This window comes from Argentina silus, assembly GCF_951799395.1.
Source record: "Argentina silus genome assembly, chromosome: Y".
NCBI lineage: Eukaryota > Metazoa > Chordata > Actinopteri > Argentiniformes > Argentinidae > Argentina > Argentina silus.
The window spans coordinates 7024670-7050678 of record NC_139654.1 but is presented as its reverse complement, the minus strand read 5'-3'; the positions used below and the strand labels follow the sequence as shown (position 1 = coordinate 7050678).

Here is a 26009-nt window from a genome sequence, read left to right as displayed (position 1 = left end):
AGAGCAGCTTATCCCCCCTGTCACCTAGATCATTATTACTGAGGTCCAGCTCTCTCAGGTGGCAGGAGTCTGAGCTGAGAGCTGAGGCCAACGCTTCACAGCATCTCTCTGTGAGGTGACATCCATTCAGCCTGAATGAGGAGTACAAATAAATACATGAAGCCAAACGATCACTGTGGGGCATTATGATAAGAATTCATGAGTGAGAGTTTTGTTGTGGGAGCAACAGGGGAGCAATTAACCATGGATACATTTGTAGTGACTGGATTTCAACGTCTGGTATAATGTATTTGATAGCTATTGGGTTAGTGCAGTATTGTGGAGTCCCATGAGCTGATCTAAGGCCAGGTGGGTCAGGATTTGAGGAGGGCAAACATATTCAGAGAGTGAAGACAGAGCAGCCCCCCCTGTCACCATACACACACACACACACACACACACACACACACACACACACACACACACACACACACATTATTTAGTAATTGATTGAAAGATAATGTACATTGTCTGTCTCAATCATTGACCCTTTCTGTGCAAGTATCATTGATTCCATAGAATGATAATGTAACAGACACTTAGGAATGATGTGTCTGACAACAAGAATAGTCTCAGACCTCACCTCAGTGTCTGTAGTTGGCAGTGTGGACTCCCCAGTCCAGCAGAGAGCAGCTTCACCCCCCCGTCACCTAGATCATTATTACTGAGGTCCAGCTCTCTCAGGTGGCAGGAGTCTGAGCTGAGAGCTGAGGCCAACGCTTCACAGCATCTCTCTGTGAGGTGACATCCATTCAGCCTGAATGAGGAGTACAAATAAATACATGAAGCCAAACGATCACTGTGGTGCAAGAATTTATGAGTGAGAGTTATAGTTGCTCTCAACAGGGGAACAAGCAACCATGGATACATTTGTAGTCACTGGATTTCTACGTCTGGTATAATGTATTTGCTAGCTATTGGGTTAGTGCAGTATTATGTGAGCTGATCTAAGGCCAGGTGGGTCAGGAATTGAGGATGGAAACATATTCACTGGGTGCAGACAGAGCAGCCCCCCCTGCCACCACACGCACGCACGCACGCACACACACGCGCGCACACGCACACACACACACACACACACACACACACACACACACACACACACACATTATATCAGAATTGATTGGAAGATAATGTACATTGTCTGTCTCAATTATTGACCATTTCTGTGCAAGTATCATTGATTCCATAGAATGATAATGTAACAGACACTCAGGAATGATGTGTCTGACAACAAGAATAGTCTCAGACCTCACCTCAGTGTCTGTAGTTGACAGTGTGGACTCCCCAGTCCAGCAGATCTCACGGTATTGCGTCGATAAAGATGTCTGGAATGCCGGAGCCGATGTCCAGAAGTTGTCGTCGGCTGTACGATATGGACGCTAAACTGTTTTTAGCGAGAATACTTGAAATAAACACGCAAATAGCCACTAATTCAGCGAGACAGCGGGCTTCGCGATGTATGCGCGCCGCCATCTTGGTACACGCCCTCCCTGCGTGATTGGTGGATTTGGTAGCAGGCTAGGTTGAGTCGCTCAGACGCTGCCTTTTGATTGGTCGATTCGCACGTCCGTCTTCTTCGCCACACGTGTTGTCGGTATTGACAAACATTTCAGTGACATGCGCGCGATGCAGTGCTAATATTAGCATGTAGCCTACTTCACTGGATAAGAATACAACAATAGCATTTAGCATACTCCACCGGCTATGAATGCAACGTTAGCATGCAGCCTACTCCATTGGATAACCCTACTACGTTAACTTGGAACATACTCCACTGGATATCAAAACCAAGATGGCGGCGCGCATGCGTCGCGCGCATGTCACTGTCACTGAAATGTTTGTCAATACCGACAACACGTGTAGCGAAGAAGACGGACGTGCGAATCGACCAATCAAAAGGCAGCGTCTGAGCGACTCAACCTAGCCTGCTACCAAATCCACCAATCACGCAGGGAGGGCGTGTACCAAGATGGCGGCGCGCATACATCGCCGAGGTGGGCTGAGAGTTCGGCTCAAGATAACTCCACATCGACTCTCACTACTGTTATGTTTGTGTTTTATTTGTATTCCTAACTAGGAATGAACGGGCAGGGTTTCTTTTTCTGGCTTTATTCCACGACGTTCATCTGTACATTCAAGCATTGTAGGTTTTACCTGCGGTCCCTCAGTCCGGGTACAACAGCATAGGGCGGAACCAATATCATGTACTGTAATAACAACAATTATTCATATACTGCTTACACTGTACTACTATACTGCGCATATACTGAACTACCTGTATATACTGCTCACACTGCAGTTTTCTGCTAACTGCATTTCGTTGTCTCTGTACTTGTACTCTGCACAATGACAATAAAGTTGAATCTAATCTAAACTACAACAGGCCTTATGGGTAGTGAAGTCTAAACTACAACAGGCCTTATGGGTAGTGAAGTCTGAACTACAGCAGGCCATATGGGTAGTGAAGTCTAAACTACAACAGGCCTTATGGGTAGTGAAGTCTAAACTACAGCAGGCCATATGGGTAGTGAAGTCTAAACTACAGCAGGTCTTATGGGTAGTGAAGTCTGAACTACAGCAGGCCATATGGGTAGTGAAGTCTAAACTACAACAGGCCTTATGGGTAGTGAAGTCTAAACTACAGCAGGTCTTATGGGTAGTGAAGTCTGAACTACAGCAGGCCTTATGGGTAGTGAAGTGTAAACTAAGCATTTCAATCATGCTTTAGACCAGGAGACAGGACTATTTCAGCGACATTCTTTGTAATCAATGATATTGTCTGTGCCCTTGATAAAAAGCAGCATTGTGCTGCCTTGTTTAATGATCTATCAAAAGCTTTTGATCCAGTGGATCATTCACTGTTAGTGAGTCGACTGTCTTAAATAGATTTGGATCAGAATGCTTGTCAGTGGTTCCTGAACTACCTCACGAATATAAGTCAGTGTGTCGTTGCTGACAATGTTCATTCACAACCGCTAGAGACCGTAATCTAAAATATTCACTATCAAGCAGGTAGTTACAACAAAAAAGGCATTACTGTTACAAGTTTCAAGTTTATTGCGTCCCATACACAAGTGCAGGGAGTACAATTCTTAGGCTTGATTCCATGACAATGCAGCATACAAAATACACATAATACAAATAAGCAGTAGTGCAATGACAAGACAATAAGTGACACAAGTACGAGACAAGTGAGACATGTTGGAGACACGTAAGACAATAGCAGTGTGATTGACTGTAGCTAGTTTATACAGTAACAGTGTGATTGACTGTAGCTAGTTCATACAGTAGCAGTGCAATTGACTGTATCTAGTTCATACAGTAGCAGTGTGATTGACTGTAGCTAGTTCATACAGTAGCAGTGTGATTGACTGTAGCTAGTTCATACAGTAGCAGTGCAATTGACTGTATCTAGTTCATACAGTAGCAGTGTGATTGACTGTAGCTAGTTCATACAGTAGCAGTGTGATTGACTGTAGCTAGTTCATACAGTAGCATTGAGACTGTAGCTAATTCATACAGTAGCAGTGTGATTGACTGTAGCTAGTTCATACAGTAGTAGTGTGATTGACTGTAGCTAGTTCATACAGTAGCAGTGTGATTGACTGTAGCTAGTTCATACAGTAGTAGTGTGATTGACTGTAGCTAGTTCATACAGTAGCAGTGTGATTGACTGTAGCTAGTTCATACAGTAGCAGTGTGATTGACTGTAGCTAGTTCATACAGTAGCATTGAGACTGTAGCTAATTCATACAGTAGCAGTGTGATTGACTGTAGCTAGTCCATATAGTAACATTGTGATTGACTGTAGCGAGTTAATATAATGTATCATTGGGACAGTAGCTAGTTCATACAGTAGCAGTGTGATTGACTGTAGCTATTTCATACAGTAGCAGTGTGATTGACTGTCGCTAGTTCATGAAGTAACATTGTGATTGACTGTAGCTAGTTCATACAGTAGAAGTGTGATTGACTGTAGCTAGTTCATACAGTAGCATTGTGGTTGACTGTAGCTAGTTCATACAGTAGCAGTGTGGTTGACTGTAGCTAGTTCATACAGTAGCAGTGTGGTTGACTGTAGCTAGTCCATATAGTAACATTGTGATTGACTGTAGCGAGTTAATATAGTGTATCATTGGGACTGTAGCTAGTTCATACACTAGAAGTGTGGTTGACTGTAGCTAGTTCATACAGTCGTCATATGATTGTAGACAGTTCTAGCAACAGTCAGTCACACTGCTACTGTATGAAATAGCTACTGTCGCTAGTTCATATAATGTATCATTGGGACTGTAGCTAGTTCATACAGTAGCAGTGTGATTGACTGTAGCTAGTTCATATAGTGTATCATTGGGACTATAGCTAGTTCATACAGTAGCAGTGTGATTGACTGTAGCTAATTCATACAGAAGCAGTGTGATTGACTGTAGCTAGTTCATACAGTAGCAGTGTGATTGACTATAGCTAGTTCATACAGTAGCAGTGTGATTGACTGTAGCTAGTTCATACAGTAGCATTGGGACTGTAGCTAATTCATACAGTAGCAGTGTGATTGACTGTCGCTAGTTCATACAATAGCAGTGTGATTGACTGTAGCTAGTTCATACAGTAGCATTGGGACTGTAGCTAATTCATACAGTAGCAGTGTGATTGACTGTCGCTAGTTCATAAAGTAACATTGTGATTGACTGTAGCTAGTTCATACAGTAGAAGTGTGATTGACTGTAGCTAGTTCATACAGCAGAAGTGTGATTGACTGTAGCTGGTTCATACAGTAGCAGTGTGATTGACTGTAGCTAGTTCATACAGTAGCATTGGGACTGTAGCTAATTCATACAGTAGCAGTGTGATTGACTGTAGCTAGTTTATACAGTAGCAGTGTGATTGACTGTAGCTAGTTCATACAGTAGCAGTGTGATTGACTGTCGCTAGTTCATACAGTAGCAGTGTGATTGACTGTAGCTAGTTCATACAGTAGCAGTGTGATTGACTGTCGCTAGTTCATACAGTAGCAGTGTGATTGACTGTAGCTAGTTCATACAGTAGCATTGGGACTGTAGCTAATTCATACAGTAGCAGTGTGATTGACTGTCGCTAGTTCATAAAGTAACATTGTGATTGACTGTAGCTAGTTCATACAGTAGAAGTGTGATTGACTGTAGGTAGTTCATACAGTAGCAGTGTGGTTGACTTTAGCTAGTTCATATAGTAGCAGTGTGATTGACTGTAGCTAGTTCATACAGCAGAAGTGTGATTGACTGTAGCTAGTTCATACGGTAGCATTGTGATTGTCTGTAGCTAGTTCATATAGTGTAGCATTGGGACAGTAGCTAGTTTATAAAGTAGCAGTGTGATTGACTGTAGCTAGTTCATACAGTAGCAGTGTGATTGACTGTAGCTAGTTCATACAGTAGCAGTGTGGTTGACTGTAGCTAGTCCATATTGTAACATTGTGATTGACTTTAGCTAGTTAATATAGTGTATCATTGGTACTGTAGCTAGTTCATACAGTAGCAGTGTGATTGACTGTAGCTAGTTCATACAGTAGTCATATGATTGTAGACAGTTCTAGCAACAGTCAGTCACACTGCTACTGTATGAACTACTACTGTCGCTAGTTCATATAATGTATCATTGGGACTGTAGCTAGTTCATACAGTAATAATAATAATAAATAATAATGCATTTTATTTGGAGGCGCCTTTCAGGTCACCCAAGGTCACCTTACAGAAAAGAAGCAAAAGCAAGAGCATGACATCAATCATTTAAAAACAAAACAAACAACACATCAAGACAAAAACAAGTGAAGTGCAGAGTGTCCAATTTATGGGTAGTATGCCAGTTTGAAAAGGTGGGTTTTGAGTTGGGACTTGAATGTTGTGATGGAGTCTGACTGTCTTATGTGTGGGGGGAGAGAATTCCAGAGCTTGGGTGCTGAGCAGCTGAAGGCTCGGGCACCCATGGTGCTGAGGCGTGACGTGGGGATGGTTAGCAGTCCAGCAGAGGTTGAGCGAAGGGAGCGGGAGGGAGTGTATTCATGGAGGAGGTCACGGAGGTAAGTGGGGGCTAGATTGTGGAGGGATTTGTAGGTGAGGAGAAGGTTTTTGTACTGGATGCGGTAATGTACCGGGAGCCAGTGAAGTTGGATGAGGACAGGGGTGATGTGGTCAGATGATTTAGTGCGGGTGATGATCCGGGCGGCCGAGTTCTGAATGATCTGCAGTCTGTTGATGAGTTTGGTGGGGAGTCCGGTAAGGAGGGCATTACAGTAGTCGATGCGTGGTATGACAAGTGAGTTGACCAGGATTTCAGTGCTGGATTGAGTCAGTGATGGACGGAGTCTGGAGATGTTGCGGAGGTGGAAGAATGCAGTCCGGGTGATGTTCTGAATGTGGGAAGTAAATGACAAGGTGTTGTCCAAGATGACGCCGAGGCTCTTGACTTGGGGGGAGAAGGGTACGGGGAATCCATCGATGATGATGGGTGGAGCTGGGGTGTGTTGTGATTTGGTGAGGGTGGATTTGGAGCCGATGAGCAGTACCTCAGTTTTGTCGCCGTTAAGTTTCAGGAAGTTCCTGCTCATCCAGCTCCGGATGTCTTCCAGGCAGGTGATGAGGGAAGTGGGAGGGATGGCGGCAGTGGGTTTGGAGGAGATGTAGACCTGTGTGTCATCAGCGTAGCAGTGAAAATGGACCCCATGGTGACGGAGGAGTGTGCCCAGGGGGAGGAGGTAAATGGTGAACAGGAGTGGACCCAAGACTGACCCCTGGGGGACACCCAGTGAAACACCCGAACACCCAGACTTGTGGTTGCTTAGTTGAACGAATTGTTGGCGGTCAGTGAGGTATGACGTGAACCAGGACAGTGCAGCACCAGTGATCCCAATGCCAGCCAGGCGGTCCAGGAGCAGAGGGTGGGAGATGGTATCGAAAGCTGCGCTGAGATCGAGGAGGATGAGAATGGTGAGTAGTCCGGAGTCAGCTGCACGGAGGAGGTCGTTGGTGATTTTGACTAGGGCTGTTTCAGTGCTATGTTTTGGACGGAAGCCAGATTGGAAGGGGTCGTGGAGATTGTTTGTGTCAAGGTGGGACTGTAGTTGTGCGGCACCCGCCCTTTCAAGTGTTTTGGAGATGAAGGGGAGGTTGGAGATGGGCCGATAATGGTTGAGGTCGGCTGGGTCAGCACCAGGTTTTTTCAGGATGGGTGTAATGGCAGCCAGTTTGAGAGTGGGGGGTACAGTACCCGTAGAGAGGGATGAGTTAATTATGTTGGTGATCATGGGGGAGATGGACGGCAGACATGCTTTGACAAGGGAGGTGGGAAGAGGGTCGAGCTGACAGGTGGTGGTTTTGGCTTTGTGGATGAGTTCTGTGACGGTGTGTTCTGATACTGGGGTGAAGTCAGAGAGGGGGCTGATGAAAGGTTGGCCAGTGGTGATCATCCAGGGCGGATCGTTTGAGATGCAAGATGAGGCCAGTTGTTGATGAATAGTGTTGATCTTAGAGCTGAAGAAGTCCAGAAAGGCAGTGCACTGATTGGTGGAAATGTCTGGAGGGAGGGTTTTAGGAGGCTGAAGTAAGTGACTTACTGTTGAGAAGAGGACTCTGTTGTTACCTGAACCAGTGTTGATGAGGTTGGAATAGTATGAGGATTTGGCAGTGGTGAGGGCATTCTTGTAGTGATGGAGGTGGTCTGAGTACATTTGGCTGTGTACAGTGAGTCCAGTCTTTTTGTAGAGTCGCTCCAGTCGACGGCCAGTGGTTTTGAGCTGGCGAAGTTCAGGGGTGAACCAGGGAGCAGTGTGAGTGAATGAGACTGAACGGGTTTTCAGGGGAGCCAGGGTGGTGAGGGAAGAGGAGAGGCAGTTGTTATAGTGAGTCACCAGGTCAGCTGAGGAGGATGCTGGGGGAGGGTTGGGGTAGGAGCTGATCAGGGTGGAGAGGTCTGTGGTGTTGATATGTTTGATGTTTCTGAAGGAGATGGTCCGTTGTTCCTTGACTTTGTGTAGTTGGGTGTGAATGTCAAAAAGTACAGCTTTGTGGTCGGAGATGGGGAAATCAGTGACATCAAGGTTGGTGGGAGTGATGTCAGTACAGCAGATTAAATCCAGTATGTGACCATTGTTGTGGGTTGGGAGGTTGACGTGTTGTGTGATACCAAGACAGTCCAGGAGTGATGTGAAGTCGTTAGCAAAGGTACAGGATGGGTTGTCAACGTGGATGTTGAAATCACCGAGGAGGATCACAGTGGGGGACATTGCGCATACGGCTGTAAGTAGTGATGAGAATTCGTTGAGGAAAACAGCAGAGGGTTTTGGTGGTCTGTAGATTGTAACAATGAAGGTGGGTTTGGGGCCTGTGAGTTTTACAGCTAGACATTCAAAAGACGAGTGATGGGGGACTGTGACGGCAGTGACTTTGATGTTCTCACGGTGAAGAAGAGCGAGGCCACCCCCTCTCCCAGTAACACGGGGTTTACTAAAAAAAGAATATCCTGGTGGGACGGCCTCATTAAGATGGGAGAAGTCATTTGGCTGTTGCCAGGTTTCAGTGAGGCAGAGAATGTCCAGGTTGTGGTCAACAATAAAGTCAGTGATCAGAAGAGCCTTGTTACTGAGGGATCTGGTGTTCAATAAACAGAGTTTCAGACAGGTGAGTGGAGTGTAGGAGGTTGCTTTAAGCAGGGGGGACAGTACACTGTGATTGACAGGACTGGCAGAACGGGCAGTGTGAGGAGGGGGGCGGGGCCCAGTGGACCAGAAGGAGCGGATATTTACGTTGCTGTTGTGTTGGGTGTACTGAAAGTTCCGTCCAGAGCCACGGTGGATGTACCTTGGTCGTTTGAGGATGTAATGGTGGGATGCAAGCTGAGGAGGGGGGATCCTTGAGAAGGTCCGGAGACGTAACAACTCCGTTACCGAGTACTGGAGTGGCAGAGATGCGCTCGTGAGAGTCAGACAGAGCGCAATCCAGAGAAACAAATTAAAGATCCACATGGTGTGAGATCGGCAACGACGTAATCCAGTGGTGGGTGGTCCAGGTGATGGCGAGCTTCACTGGAGACGGCTAGCCGGCCGGCAGGTGAACACGGTCGGGTAGGCGGCGTCCTCCGCGGTGACAGCAATCCGCGGTCGCAGGTAAACGTCCGAGAGTGCTGGCAGTGTGGCAGCGGACCGGTCCGAACGGGCGTGCTTCGTGGGGCACACCAGAGCAGGCTATCCAGCCACAGAGTGCGGAGAGGAGCCACGGGAGTCCCGACAGGTGAGCCCTGTACCGGCGAAGCTAGCCTCCGGCTAACGCGTGACGAGGCAGTAGCAGTAGACAGGTAGAGACCGATGTTTTGGTGTCGCAGAGTGACGAATCGAGGAAGCCGAATTGAGCAGAGGGACTTTAAGTCCAACATTCATGACAGACAAACTTGATGGATCGATTTGAAGCATCAAAAATAGTGATAATAGTGAGAACGACGGGGAGGCGCGGCAGCAGCTTGCCAGCGGTCCCTACACACATGTAGATAGAACTACAGATGTCTACAATCAGGTTCCGGTAACAAACAAGTGCATGTATGTGCTGATTCTGGGTACACTCAAATCCATATTCAAAAACAGCCAAGTAAGAGAGAGCTTTTTACAGGACAAACAAAGTGAAAATTGTATTTACAAAGACATCAATGATGGGTCATATTTCCAAAAACCATGCCCTGTTCTCACAGCAAAAGCATGCTTTACAGATTCTACTTAATTACGACGATTTTGAAACTGCTAACCCTCTAGGTTCCAAGAAGGTGATACACAAAATTGGGGGTGTCTATTTTACTCTAAAAAATCTTCCACCCAACTGTAACTCAGTACTGATGAATTTACATCTTGCAGCTCTATTCTACACTGAAGATCTGAAGACATATGGTTTTGATGTGATACTAAAGCCTCTTATTGATGACCTGAAAATCGTAGAAACCGATGGAATACAGTTTCCTTGTTTTGAACAACCATTGTTTGGCTCAGTAATTCAAGTAACAGGAGATATTCTGGCTTTAAATAGCTTGTTGGGGTTTGTGGAATCTTTCAGTGCAACACATTTTTGTAGGTTTTGTTTAATGAGTAAGGAAGAAGTGCAATCTGTATTTACTGAGAATCATCCTGGGTTAATTTTCCGTTCCAAAGAGGGTCATACTGAACATTGTAGGGCACTAAATGAAAATCCTGAACTTCGGTCATTATATGGTGTTAAAAAGTCATGTGTGCTCAATTCATTAGAGTATTTCCATAACACTGATAACTATGCTGTTGATATAATGCATGATTTGCTAGAGGGTGTGGTACAGTATGAACTTAAGCTGGTTTTTGAGTACCTTGTTAAACAGGGCTATGTCTCTTTGAACTCATTGTCAGACAGGATACAGAGCTTTAATTACGGTTACACAGAACATAAAAACAAACCAAGTGGGTTAAAGATGGATGATAAGAGCAAACACCTGGGTCAGAATGCCGTCCAGTCATGGTGTCTTCTGCGCAACATTCCACTTATATTGGGTGATGTCATTGAAAGGTCACTGGAACTTTCTTCTGCTTCTAATACAGATAGTCAATATAGTGTTTTCCTACACCATAACTGATGGGATGATATCTTACTTGAAACATCTGATCTGTGATCACCATACTCTGTTCAAAGCATTGTTTCCCGACAAGAAGTTGATCCCCAAGCACCATTTGATGATACACTATCCGAGATGCATGCAAAAAATTGGCCCTCTTATCCATATGTGGTGCATGCGATTTGAAGCCAAACACACATTTTTCAAAAGATGTGGTAAAGATTTAAAATATCTCACCAAATCATTGGTGAAGCAGCATCAGCGCCAACTGGTGTTTCAATTTAAAAATTATTGTTTTAGATTTTATTTAATTATTGTATTTGAATTTGGTCCTACAACATCAAAAACAATCAGCACCTTGCAAGGTGGGGAAGAACTTAGTCAGACATTATATTTAGAAGCATGTTCAAGTGTTTCAAGCACCAACTGGGTCAGAAATGATGGTACTGAGTACCAGGTTGATTTGTTCATATGCACTGGATGTACCGATGATCTCCCTGCTTTCAAAAAGATCTGTGATATTATTATATACGAAGAGGGTGCTTTCATAATAGCCTGTAATGTAGAAACAATGTACTATGATGCCCACTTTAATGCCTACTGTATAGAAGACCAAATGGATGAGTTTTCTGTTATCTGCGTCGATGACGTGTAACGTGTACATTTAAATTGTTTTTGTTTTGTCTGCCATTTATCTGCCATCAAGATCTGGATGATAACAAAATAAAAAATGTTTTTTATAAAGCAATCAACTTGTATGTCATTCTTATTTTTAATTGGTTTATTACGAATTATTTAAATATTTAAATGTTTTATTTTAATTGTAAAGTAGCATATTTTCACTTTATAGTGTTAATGAGGCAACTCCTTTTATAGTTTTATACATATATATAACAAATCACACTGAGAGAGTTAATTTCTAACACTAAGCACTGGAGTTGAAAACATGTAACACTGGTAAGTGTTAAGCATTGTTAAATTTCAACTATAGAAAGAGTTGATATTACCTCAATTATAATGTTAATTTCTAACACTAAGCACTGGTGTTGAACAAATTTAACACTGGTAAGTGTTTAGCAGTGTTAAATGTCAACTATAGAAAGAGTTGATATTAACTCTATTATAGTGTAAACATGGCAACACTTTCAAAAGTGTTAAATTCACTCTGTGGGGAGTTGACCCCTCCGGACACTTTAAAAGTGTTGAAATTAACTCTTTAATTTGAGTCTGTCGATTTTGCTGTGTTGTGATTCAACTACTCGTGATTCGACTACTAGTGATGATTCAACTACTAGTGATTCAACTACTAGTGATGATTCAACTACTAGTGATGATTCAACTACTAGTGATTCAACTGCTAGTGATGATTCAACTGCTAGTGATTCAACTACTAGTGATTCAACTGCTAGTGATTCAACTACTAGTGATTCAACTACTAGTGATTCAACTACTGTCTCCCGGCAGTCAGGCCCTGTACAGGACCCCGGACCAACCCTCTGTCTAACAGGTATGGACCTCAGCCTGCAGGGTCTTACCCTGTAAGCTACTTCCTAACAGGTCCTGTGTAGGTTGGTGTGGATTAGACTCACTCCGCTGTTAACAGTCTACGTCCCATAGTTCCTCCATTGACTTCCTTTACCCACTTCAGTTGAACTGAAAACTCCCCCGAAAACCGTACACAGAAGTGGGTAACCTCTATGGTTAACGACTGCTCTAATCTTATATGAGTGCAAGTTGGTGTGGTTGCGGAAAGGTGTTTATCGGTAAGTACAATTTACCCAAAGCAGGTAATGATGGGCTAGATATAACCATTCAGATCCTATGATGAAATATGCACAGTAATCTATAACCTTTTATGTCACCAGGAGGAGGTAAAAATACTTTTGATGAATGGAATAGTTCAATAAAAATAACATTTAAAAAAATTGAGTTTAGAAAACTGTTACTTTAAATGCAGGGTAGATTGTTTAATAATGGCTTAAAGCATTACAGCATAGCTAAGTTATCATAAAAATGGGTTACAGACAGAGTATTAAAATATTAAAATGATGAAAATATAAAAATGATAAAAATTAGAAAAGAATAAAATCTCTACCTCTATCCCTACTCTGCCTGATCTACTTGTCTGTGAAATTTAGAGATGTCCCAGTTCCTCTCTGTCGAGTGAAGCCGGTTCCTCTTTCCGCCACGGCTGTGGTAAAGAGCCGGTGTTATGCTCCCCTGGCCGAGGGACTCTGATTCCCGCAGAGTGTCTCAGCTTTGCCCCCTAAAACTGCTCTACGGGTCTCAGCTTTGCCCCCTGAAACTGCTCTACCGGTCTCAGCTTTTCCTCTAAGTCCGTTCTTCCTCAAAGAAAGGTCCGCCAGGTCCTCTGTTGCAATGCAGTGGCGAGTCCGTTAGTCAAGATTTGATCAGAGTGTGAACTCCGGCCACGGAGAACTTCTCGGGCACCAGACTATGAGAGCTCCAGTTCCACCCCGGGGTGAGGTATCCAACACGCTCCGTCCTGCTCCGGTTCTACAGGTTTTAACGCTCCTCAGCGGGGAATGACTGCTGCGCTGCTCCGGGGAGCTCTTTTTATACTCTGCTTTTGATCCAAAACTCCTCCCATATGACATCGTCTTTGTTTACTAACAGAGCCAAGATTCCTCACATCTTCTTTGTCTACAAACAGAGCGGTGTTTAACCCTTCGAGCGATTAGCTAGAACCGTGGCTAAGCTAAGCTAGTAGCTAAGTAGCTTCCTTCTAAAGTAAATAAGGAAGTGCTTTTGGAGAAGTCCTTTTCAGGAACTTTCTCTGTCCCTCAACTCTCAGTGTTACAAAACCTCATCAACATCAATACAATACATCCAAACAGTAATACAGTATAGCGATCAAATATCATAGATCAAAACCAGTAAATCACTCTATACTTCACATTGTTACACTTAATCATTGTTATCATTCTCATACTTGATTATGGACACAGTAGTACTTTTTGTTGGGGATTCCCACCACCTGACCTACTTCACCCCGTAGGCCCTATATAATATCCCCTTTTATGCAATAATAAAACTCTGTATCATCAAAATAAACGTCAGTAATATAGTATCATACATCAGTAATCATCCCTGAGTAAGATTAAACAATCAAACATTGGTATTCTTATATTCTTAGTACTTTCATTGGTAGCATGCCGTCATCACAATGAGGCCTAAGCAGACATGTTGACACGGGATCATACACTCACACTCTAGTTCCTCTTAAGCAGTTATGCGGTCGCACATATTTGAATCAACTTATCATTCATAAGCAGTTATGCAGTTGCACCTATTTGAGGGATAGATGGAAGATAAAATGTGTTTCAGGAACATCCTCAGCCGCGGTGTCCCTCGTCAGGTCGGGCCCCCGGCTGCTAAGCTTTTTCTCTTTCTCTTGCCGTGTCGTGGTGATTCACCAAGGTTGCTCTCAAACCTCGGGCCGATCCTGCCGTGCTTAACTGGGAAACGTTGGGAATGGTGTTCAGGCCGGGGAAAGGACGTACTAGACTCACCCTGGGTGACACAACTCAAACACCCGATTTAACCAACTCTTACGTACACACACACACACACACACACACACACACAGGAGAAGGAACAACATGTACGTTGGATAGATAGACAGGTGAAGGAATCTATGGAAAGTGAATTACAGAACATGTCCATGTTGTACTGACAGAGAAGGAGAGCTGTCTTCACATCCACTCCCTGCTATCTTACACACAGCAACGTGATCCAGCATCACAACTCAAACACCCAATCTAACCAACTCTTATATACATACAGACACTCTCTCCTGTGTTATTCTCAGAGTTCATCATCAGTCTGATTTGATCATTGAATCATTCATCTGGATTGTTTCACTGTCAGTTGCATTTCCATAAAAAAAACAAAAAAACATGTAAGCTTCTGTTTTTTTGTCGCTCAATTGCTGAACCTATTTCCTATCAATTACAGTCTATTTTACTATCAGATGCATTTTATTTAATTTAATAATGTATATATATATATGATCCGTCATCTTTGAGCCTTTGGTGTTCAGTGTGATCTCCCTGAGACTAGTTTACACAGGGTCACTGAACAGCCATAGCCCCAAACCCTAAACCCTGGGTAGAGGGGCTCAGTGAATGTGGAGTGGAATGTGTGCAGGAGGGTCCGTGTGTCAGAGGAGACGCTGTAGAAGGACAGAGTGCCGGCCGGCCAGTCCAGATACACTCCTACTCTGTGGGAGCCAGAGGAGGGGACAGGTATGACAGTCTTCTTATTATTGTGCCAGGCGGAGTAACTGTTACCAGAGCAGAACAGACTCCAGGACTTGTAATTGTATCCCAACACACAGTCATGACCCCCACCTCTCCTACTGATTCCTTTATATGTCACTCCTATACCAGCCTCTCTCCCACTCCACTCTACCTCCCAGTAATGGCGCCCAGTCAGACCCTCTCTACACAGCACCTGGTCCCAGTAGTCAAATCTCTCTGGGTGATCAGGATACGGCTGCTTCTCATTCCCCCGTGTCACCTTTCTGTTCTCCTCAGACAGAGAGAGGTTTCTGTATAGTGTGTTTGGGTCCAGTGTGAGATCACAGGCATCTGATTGAAAGGCCAAAAATAATCATCAAATCAATACAATTGAATAACTTACAATATTCACAATGTGATTTTGTTATGGTAACATTCTTTTTTTCACAAAATACAACTAATTCACATTTACTAATATTTTAGATTTACAAATGAATACAATACTGGTGCTCTGTTTGAACTCTGCTGTACCCTGGTTCTTGAGTAATATCACAGTCCTATTCTCTACAGCGTTGGTGACTTACATTTGATCAGCCCAGGTTTGAGCCTGCACTCCCCACCATGGTCCACACTATATCAACCACAGAAGAACACACAGAGGTTGAATGAAACACTCACAATCATGTGGAAAATAGATACAGTGCATTAATCTCATTGATACGTCCAGCCACATATTCAGCCTTTACCTGAGTGTCTGTAGTTTACAGAGTGGATCTTTCTGTACAGCAGACAGCAGCGCCAGTCCTGAGTCTCCTGGGTGATTGTAGCTGAGGTCCAGCTCTCTCAGGTGGGAGGGCTTAGACCTCAGAGCTGAAGCCAGAGAAACACAGCCTTCCTCTGGGACTCCACAGAATGACAACCTGGGGAAATAGTGTCACTCCATCTGATATCAAGAATCTGATTATTCCTCTCTAATGTACATGCGCAGCTTTAAATCCTCTTCATTTGGCAGTTGAAAGGCCACATATGAATGAGGAATACAAATAAATACATGCAGCCAAACGATCACAGAGCGTGCAGACAGAGCAGCCCCCCCTCGCACCTCACACACACACGCACCTCACACACACACACACACACACACACACACACACACACACACACACACACACACACACACACACACACACACACACACCACACACACACACACACACACACATGCACAAACTATAGTAATTGATTGGAAGATAATGTACATTGTCTGTCTCAATTATTGACCTTTTCTGTGCAAGTATCATTGATTCCATAGAATGATAATGTAACACACACTTAGGAATGATGTGTCTGACAACAAGAATAGTCTCATATCTCACCTCAGTGTCTGTAGTTGACAGTGTGGACTCCCCAGTCCAGCAGAGAGCACCTTCACCCCCACGTCACCTAGATCATTATGACTGAGGTCCAGCTCTCTCAGGTGGCAGGAGTCTGAGCTGAGAGCTGAGGCCAACGCTTCACAGCATCTCTCTGTGAGGTGACACCCATTCAGCCTGAATGAGGAATACAAATAAATACATGTTGCCAAACGATCACTGTGGTGCATTATGATAAGAATTCATGATTCAAGCCAATCACAGGCATGTTTGTAGTCAATGTATTTCTCAGTCTGGTATATTTGATTGCTATTGGGTTGTGTAGCCCCATCAGCTGATCTCAGGCCAGATTGATGAGGAATTGAGGAAAGAAAGGTTATTGAGAGAGTGCCCACCACACCACACCACACACACACACACACACACACACACAGACACAGACACAGACACAGACACACACACACACACACACAACCATGATATAGGAATTGATTGGAAGATAATGGACATTGTCTGTCTCAATCATTGAGCCTTGCAGAGCAACAAGAGTATCATTGATAATGTAACAGACACTTAGTAATGACGTGTCTGACAACAAGAATAGTCTGAGACCTCACCTCAGTGTCTGTAGTTGACAGGGTGAACTCCCCAGTCCAGCAGAGAGCAGCTACATGCAGCCAAAAGATCACTGTGGTGCATTATGATAAGAATGCATAAGTGAGAGTTATAGTTGCTCTCAACAGGGGAGCAAGCAACCATGGATGCATTTGTCGTGACTGGATTTCTACATCTGGTATAATGTATTTGATAGCTATTGGGTTAGTGCAGTATTGTGGAGTCCCATGAGCTGATCTAAGGCCAGGTGGGTCAAGATTTGAGGAGGGCAAACATATTCAGAGAGTGAAGACAGAGCAGCCCCCCCCTCCCACCACACCTCGCTGTTGGGCCAGGTTTCCGTGAGAACCATCATGTTGCAGTCCGTCATCCATGTGTGTGTGTGTGTGTGTGTGTGTGTGTGTGTGTGTGTGTGTGGGGGGGGGGGGGGGGGGATCCGCAGCCGCAGTTCATCCATCTTGTCTCATCCAGGGAAGGAACATCGGTGAGGAGAAAAGACGAGGTAGTGAGAGTCAATGTGGATGTTATCTTGAGCCGAGCTCTCAGCCCACCTCGGCTCCCTCGGCTGGGTTTTCCATCCCGGTCGGTGTAGCGGAGTCAGCTGGTCCCGCTGTTCTGCTCTAATCTCAGGGTATTGCGTCGATAAAAGATGTCTGGAATGCCGGAACCGATGTCCAGAAGTTGTCGTCGGCTGTACGATATGGACGCTAAACTGTTTTTAGCGAGAATACTTGAAATAAACAAGGAAATAGCCACTAATTCAGCGAGACAGCGGGCTTCGCGATGTATGCGCACCGCCATCTTGGTACACGCCCTCCCTGCGTGATTGGTGGATTTGGTAGCAGGCTAGGTTGAGTCGCTCAGACGCTGCCTTTTGATTGGTCGATTCGCACGTCCGTCTTCTTCGCCACACGTGTTGTCGGTATTGACAAACATTTCAGTGACATGCGCGCGATGCAGTGCTAATATTAGCATGTAGCCTACTTCACTGGATAAGAATACAACAATAGCATTTAGCATACTCCACCGGCTATGAATGCAACGTTAGCATGCAGCCTACTCCATTGGATAACCCTACTACGTTAGCATGGAACATACTCCACTGGATATCAAAACCAAGATGGCGGCGCGCATGCGTCGCGCGCATGTCACTGTCACTGAAATGATTGCAACCTGATGTGGTGTGTGTGGGAGGGAGCTGAGAGGAATGTAGGGTGGAGCATTACTCTCTCTCACACACACACACACACACACACACACACACACACACACACACACACACACACACACACACACCACTCCCCCGACAGTTGCAGAGACACAGAACAAGGAAGTGTTCCGCCCACAAGCACTTCTAGGAAAACAAAACTTACAGTGTCTCTGACACTCGACGCTGCTCAGTCACACACACACACACACCACTCCCCTGACAGTTACAGAGACACAGAACAAGGAAGTGTTCCCGCCCACAAGCACTTCTAGGAAAACAAAACTTACAGTATCTCTGACACTCTGCTGCTCAGTCTGGTCGTGTGTGCAGCAAAATGGCAGAGAGCATGGACTCTTTTAGCTGTCCGATCTGTCTGGATCTACTGAAGGATCCGGTGGCTATTCCCTGTGGACACAGCTACTGTATGGGCTGTATTAAGGGCTGCTGGGATCAGGATGATCAGAAGGGGGTCTACAGCTGCCCCCAATGCAGACAGACCTTCATCACAAGGCCTCTTTTACAGAAAAACACTCTGTTGGCTGAATTAGTGGAGAATCTGAAGAAGAGAAGACTCCAAGCTGATCCTCCTGCTCACTGTTCTGCTGGACTTGGAGATGTGGCGTGTGATGTCTGCACTGGGAGAAAGCAGAAAGCCCTCAAGTCCTGTCTGGTGTGTCTGGCCTCTTACTGTGAGACTCACCTCCAGCCTCACGATGAATCTCCTGCCTTTAAGAAGCACAAGCTGGTCAACGCCTCCACACAACTGCAGGAGAAGATCTGCTCTCGTCATGATGAAGTGATGAAGATGTTCTGCCGTACTGACCAGCAGTGTATCTGTTATCTGTGTTCCATGGATGAACATAAAGGCCATGACACAGTCACAGCTGCAGCAGAAAGGACGGAGAAACAGGTAAGAAGAAGAGCTTCAGACTGGTATTACTCTGAATATCACATACAGGACAACTATGAGTAATAAGTAAGAACCAGAGCTACTAGTTGGTGACTCTGTCTGTAAAACATCTAAAAGTAAATGTCACTGACTGATTGAATGAAATTTCCAGAGATCCAAAGTCTCTTCCACATGACTGTGTTTGTGTATGGAGAGGGATAAGGTTGTTGGTGTTTGTTGTTTTACAATCTGGTTCTTATCAGACAAGTTTTAACAGGTACAATGACTCATAACAGTGTAACAGTGCTTCTCTCTCTTCTGGAATCATAACAGTGTGTAGTATACAGTAACAATGTGTGTGTGTCTACAGCGTCAGCTGGGGATGAGTCAGCAGGAAGTCCAGCAGAGAGTCCAGAAGAGAGAGAAGCAACTGAAGGAGACCAAACAGGCTGTGGAGTCTCTCACAGTGAGTGTGTGTGTGTGTGTGTGTGTGTGTGTGTGTGTGTGTGTGTGTGTGTGTGTGTGTGTGTGTGTGTGTGTGTGTGTGAGTGTGTGTGTGTTTTCTTTCTTTTCTTCTTTTTGCCCAGTCACTACCCCCCATCATCAGAGGACTTAAGTACTTTGTTTGTTTTATTCATTTTAATAGTTATTACAAATATATTCCATCTACTAGGTACCTATTTATGTTATTATTATTTATTCATTTATTTATTATTTTACATGGTCATTGATGTCCATTATGGTTCATTTGGTGTTTTTCATGTTGTACGTGTTAAGATATATCAACTCCATCCACACACACACTATTAGTAAATAGTATATTTGAATTTAATCTGATTGTTTGCTGTAATATTTGATCTGATTGTTCTGGAGGATAACATTGAAATTGTAACCAGCTTTGTATGCCTTGTTTTAACAAGGGTGGTACTTTGTAGAGTATTTCATTTTCAACATCCTAAAACTGAGATGTTGTGATCTGAATGAAGGCCAACAGGCCTTTTTTAAATCGAGGGTGAGCTTCTTTTAGTAATCTGCTACACAACCAGTTTGGTAAAGTATAGTATAGTTTTTGAATGATTGAAGCTTTTAGGGAGAGGCCCGTCCTTAAATAGACTGGGTCTTTATACTGACCAGTGATAGCGAGATCAGACCCTCTTGTTGTGTGTCAGATAGTTTGTTGTTTTTGGAGGAACTTCTCCTGCCAGTAATGGATGTTTCAGTATCTCAACAAAAGTTTCATATACTTCTACTGGTATGCCATCAAAACCAGGGCTTTTTCCTGTCTGATAAGATTCAATTGCCTTAAGACGTTTGTGTGTGTGTGTGTGTGTGTCCTAACAGCGCTCTGCACAGACAGCAGTGGAGGACAGTGAGAGGATCTTCACGGAGCTGATCCGCTCCATTGAGAGAAGGTTGTCTGAGGTGAAGCAGCTGATCAGAGCCCAGCAGGAGGCAGCAGTGAGTCAGGCTGAAGAACTGGTGGAGAAGCTGGAGCAGGAGATAGCTGAGCTGAGGAGGAGAGACGCTGAGCTGGAGCAGCTTTCACACACAGAGGATCCCATCCATTTCCTCCAGGTAACCACACTGACCCTCCATCTGCAATACTGAAACAAGATTACTGTTCAATTATTCATTCATCCTCTGTTCTCTTTCTCTCTCTCTCTCTCTCTCTCTCTCTCTCTCTCTCTCTCTCTCTTTCTGTCTCTCTCTCTGTCTCTCTCTCTGTCTCTCTCTCTCCAGAGTTATCAGTCTCTCTCTCTGTCTCTCTCTCTCCAGAGTTATCAGTCTCTCTCCAGTCCCAGTGTATGTTCAGACTTCCCCAGCATCATTGAGGGTCCTCTTCAGTTGTTTGGAGGTGTGAGTGATGCTGTGTCTGAGCTGAGAGACAAACTAGAGGACCTCCTTAAGGGAGAATGGCCCAACATCTCAACTACAGGTGGGTGAGGGTTAGGGTTAGGGTTAGGGTTAAGGTTAAGGTTAACCCTAACCCTAACCCTAACCCAACATCTCAACTACAGGTGGGTTACAAACTCTACTTGCTCAACTTTCATCACCTCAACTTCAGACCAGTTACAGTTGTGGTCAGAAGTTTACATACACTTGTAAAGAACTTGTATGTCATGGCAGTCTTGAGTCACAAAAAACATTCATGAAGTTTGGTTCTTTTATGAATTTATTATGGATCTTCTAAAAATGTGACAAAATCTGCTGGGTCAAAAATATACATACAGCAATGCTAATATTTGATTAAATGTCCCTTGGCCATTTTCACCTCAATTAGACGCTTTTGGTAGCCATCCACAAGCTTCTAGCAAGCTTCTGGTTGAATCTTTGACCACTCCTCTTGACAGAATCCGTGCAGTTCAAATTCGTTGGCTTTCTGACACAGACTTGTTTCTTCAGCACACTCCACATGTTCTCAATGGGGTTAAAGTCAGGACTTTGTGAAGGCCATTCTAAGACCTTAATTCTAGCCTGATTTAGCCATTCCTTTACCACTTTTGATGTGTGTTTGGGGTCATTGTCCTGTTGGAACACCCAACTATGTCCAAGACCCAACCTTCTGGCTTTAGGTTTTCCTGAAGAATTTGGAGGGTTTTCCCTTTACTTTCTGTAAAGCACCAGTTCCACTGGCAGCAAAACAGTGGAACTGGTCTTCAAGGCCTTTTCTTTGTCCATGTGATCAGCAGCAAACTTCAGTCAAGCCTTAAGGTGCCGCTTCTGGAGCAACGGCTTCCTTCTTGCACGGCAGCCTCTCAGTCCATGGCGATGTAAAATACGCTTGACTGTGGACACTGACACCTGTGTTACAGCAGCTTCTAATTCATGGCAGACCTGCTTTTTGGTGGTTCTTGGTTGACTCTTGACCATCCTGACCAATTTTCTCTCAGCAGCAGGTGATAGCTTGCGTTTTCTTCCTGATCGTGGCAGTGACACAACTGTGCCATGCATTTTATACTTACAAACAATTGTTTGCACAGTTGATCTTGGGACCTGTAGCTGCTTTGAAATGGCTCCATGTGACTTTCCTGACTTGTTCATGTCAATGATGCGCTTTTTCAGACCGTGCTGAGCTCCTTAGACTTTCCCATTGTAGCGTTTTTGGCTGAGTGTAATGAGTGTATCAAACGAACCCTATTTAAATGGGCTGAAATAAGTCACCAGCTGTAGTCAATCATAATCACTCATAAGAAGTTAAGAGGCCATGCCACACAGCATTTGTGATTGACACAACTTTCTACATCACCAAAATTGATAATTCAAGGTGCTGTATGTATATTTTTGACCCAGCAGATTTTGTCACATTTTCAGTAGTTTTTTTGTGACTCAAGACTGCCATGACATACCTGTTCTTTACAAGTGTATGTAAACGTGTGTGTGTGTGTGTGTGTGTGTGTGTGTGTGTGTGTGTAACTGTCAATAATGAATATTATCAAGATTGTGTCACAAAAAATGTGGATCTACTGTTCTTCCCTGTTCCTTGTATATGATTGACATTATATATTAGTAATAGAATGGTGATCAGGAGAAAACTAATAGACAGAGAAGTGCAGTAAATAATATCTGTAACTCAGCAAACAAACACAACAGGGTCCATATCCAATCACAAAGCCCCCTCCCTAAATGTCCAACCAATCACTGGATTTTTCCCTCCTCAGGTCCAAGTCCCGCCCTAATCCACTTAGTCTCAATAGAAAACGGATCCGTCCGTGACGCGACTCCAAACCAAATAATCCTCGCGAATTTCTAATCCCAACAAGAAGGAACCTTCACCAGCCTTAAAAAACAAACTAATGGCAGTTTAAATTCAAAGTTAAAATACTTTGAAATAAAAATGCCAAAGACTAGAGCTGATGGTTTATCCAAAGACTTTTCTTCACAAGTCATAAAAGCAACCAACCCTAACCCTGACTCTAACCCTAACCCTAACCCTAACCCTAACCCTAACCCCCATTTAACCTCTAAGAACCTCTTCTCTTTACTCCCCTCACAAATCCACCTCTGGCCATCTGCAGGTCTTATCCTTTCTACCTCAATCTTTCCTTTTTTGGAATTAGGAATCTTTATTTATTAACGTAATCTCACCCGATCTCTGTCGTCCTAACGCCAACATTTTTACATTTACATTTGACATTTATGGCATTTAGCAGACGCCTTTATCCAAAGCGACTTACAACAATACATTTGTTAAAGTAAGTGAGTCATCTTTCCAACAGTCATCATTAGACAAAGTAATCAATGCTCACACCAGGGGCCATTGGCAGTCGTAATGCCAGTAGGCTATTTTTATTAATTTTTAATTCATTTCATTTGCAAGTGAGAACTGGTACAGTGGGGTAGCAGGGGTGAAGAGGTCTTTGGGTTGGGGTTGCCGCTTGGATGTGACCAGCTTTAGAACATCCTCAGGGGAGAGGGGGGGAAATCTGATAAACCAGAGACTGGGTGTTGCACAGTGGGTTTCGGAGGAGAGGTAGCATTGTTGGTGAGAGGTAGAGGGAAGGAGCTGCTAATGTCATCAACCTTCTTTTCAAAATAGGTGACAAAGTCATCGGCAGACAGAGAGGAGGGAGGAGCGGGAGGAGGAGGGTTGAGGAGTGAGGAAAATGTGGAGAACAGTTTCCTTGGGTCAGAGACAGAGGATTATATTTTGAAATGGTAGTATAAGGCTTTAGCAGCTGATGCAGATGAGGTGTAGTTGAGGAGGAGAGTGAGATAGTGGTCTAGATCATCAGGAAGGCCAGATTTTCTCCATTTCCTCTCAGCTGCCCGGAGCCCTATTCTACAAGCTTGTTTCAGACAGCCAGGGAGCGCGTGGAGAGGATCTTGCCGGCCTTGAGATCTGTGGACAGAGAGTCGACGGATGAGGAAAGAGAGGACAGGAGGGTGGAGGAAGCTGCGTCAGTGGATAGAAGAGAGAAGGATTCAACAGAGGGTAGGGTGGTTAAGACAGAGGAAGAAAGAGTGGTGAGTGAGAGGGTGCGCAGGCCGCGACGATAGGACACAGTGTGGGTATTCCCAGCCAATGTTCTTGTAAACAAGGTCGATCCACCGGTTCTCTGCAACACGTTAGATTTCATTTTGTGGGCTTTTAGACTAAATGGTCCTCGCAGACCCAGGTCACCCAAAACATTTGGACTCCCCCAGGGGGCGCAAATCCTATTGTCTCCCCTCCTCTTGTCAAAGCCTCTTTTTATGACTTTCCGTTTCCCCATCAGTCGGACATTTAAAGTCACATACAATTCAGCATCTATTCTATCAAATACTAAACCATCAATGAAAACATCCAACCAACAATAGACCCTAACCCCTAACCCGAAAGCAAATACTAAACCATCAATGAAAACATCCAACAAACAACAAACAACAGACCCTAAACCCTAACCCCCTAACCGTAACCCAAATACTAAACCATCAATGAAAACATCCAACCAACAACAGACCCTAACCCCAAACCCCTAACCCAAATACTAAACCATCAATGAAAACATCCAACCAACAACAGACCCTAACCCCAAACCCCTAACACTAACCCTAACCCAAATACTAAACCATCAATGAAAACATCCAACCAACAACAGACCCTAACCCCAAACCCCTAACACTAACCCCTAACCCTAATCCAAATACTAAACTGTCAATGAAAACATCCAACCAACAACAGACCCTAAGCCCCAAACGCCTAACCCTCACCCCTAACCCAAATACTAAACCATCAATAAAAACATCCAACCAACAACAAACCCTAACCCCAAACCCCTAACACTAACCCCTAACCCAAATACTAAACCATCAATGAAAACATCTAGCCAACAACAGACCCTAAACCCTAACCCGACCCCCTAACACTAACCCCTAACCCCTAAAACCAACCCTAACCCAAATACTAAACCATCAACCCTAACCCCAAACCCTAACCAACAACAGACCCTAACCTCTAATCCTAATCCTAACCCCAACCCCAACTACAACCCGTAACCCTAACCCTAACCCTACTGATTACACGCGGCCGCGTTTTCAGGGGTTTCCAAAATGTTTTGATCAATATCTCCGTGATAATCCGGCGTAGAAACATGATTTAAATATCCCCTGAATCGGTAGACTCTCAACTTTCGATTCCGCCCTCCTGTGACATGCCCTCTCACTCATAGACGGAGCTATGAGCCTCAGAACAGCTTGGTACACGCCCTCCCTGCGTAATTGGTGAATTTGGTAGCAGAATAGCTTGAGTCGCTCAGACACTGCCTTTTACCGTCGGTGATTGGTCGATTCGCACGTCCATCTTCTTTGCTACACGTGTTGTCGGCATTGTCGGTATTGACAAACATTTCAGTGACAGTGACAGAGACAGAAAGCAGAGAAGATGTGTTTACAAGGATCCATTAGAAGTCCTTTTTTATATTCTGTCTAGTATTTTATTCATATTGTATACCATTTCTGTGTAGCTCAGGACTTCATAGATGAATTTCAAGCACCAAAACAATTCATCCACATGGGTAAAGGTCTGTTTTCACGTGGGATTTGAAACATTTCTGAAAAACGGATTCGAAATATTCAGGTTTAGGCCTACTTACCTCTTCACACAGTGCTTTTGGGGTAAACATCAAGATACAATCAAGAAAGCTGAGTTTGTACTGAAAATATTGATATGAAACACTTGGGTATTATTTTGTATGGAAGTGCCTTCAAATTGAGAAAGAAAAAATGTATGTAAAAATCAATAAAATACCCCTGGTCCCCAAAGGGTTAACCTGCAAAGTGAGGCCTTCTCTTTTCCCCCCATCAGAACAATGTGGGACCTGTCCATGTTTACAACCCTTGACTGATACATGTCTCTCTCTCTCTCCCTCCCTCCCTCCCTCCCTCCCTCTCTCTCTCTCTCCCTCCCTACCCCCCTCTCTCCCTCTACCTCCCACCCTCTCTCCCTCTCTCCCTACCTCTCACCCTCCTTCACTCGCTCTCTCCCTCCCTTTCCTCCCTCCCTCCCTCCTCTTGCTCTCCCTCCGTGCCTCTCTCTCCCTCCATCT

The 26009-nt window shown here is 44.3% G+C and overlaps 2 protein-coding genes across 2 annotated transcripts in view; both read left to right on the top strand.

The window, feature by feature from the left end:
• The window catches only part of LOC310823898 (uncharacterized protein), a 117444-nt gene that overhangs the window by 89354 nt on the left and 2081 nt on the right, over positions 1–26009 (top strand). The window lies entirely within an intron of this gene.
• Positions 18430–24212, top strand: LOC310823646 (E3 ubiquitin/ISG15 ligase TRIM25-like; the record flags this gene model as incomplete). The annotated part of the gene is made up of 3 exons (XM_083696529.1): positions 18430–19005; positions 19355–19450; positions 24201–24212. The coding sequence occupies 3 exons, from the start codon at positions 18430–18432 to the stop codon at positions 24210–24212; spliced, it is 684 nt and encodes a 227-aa protein (XP_083552655.1).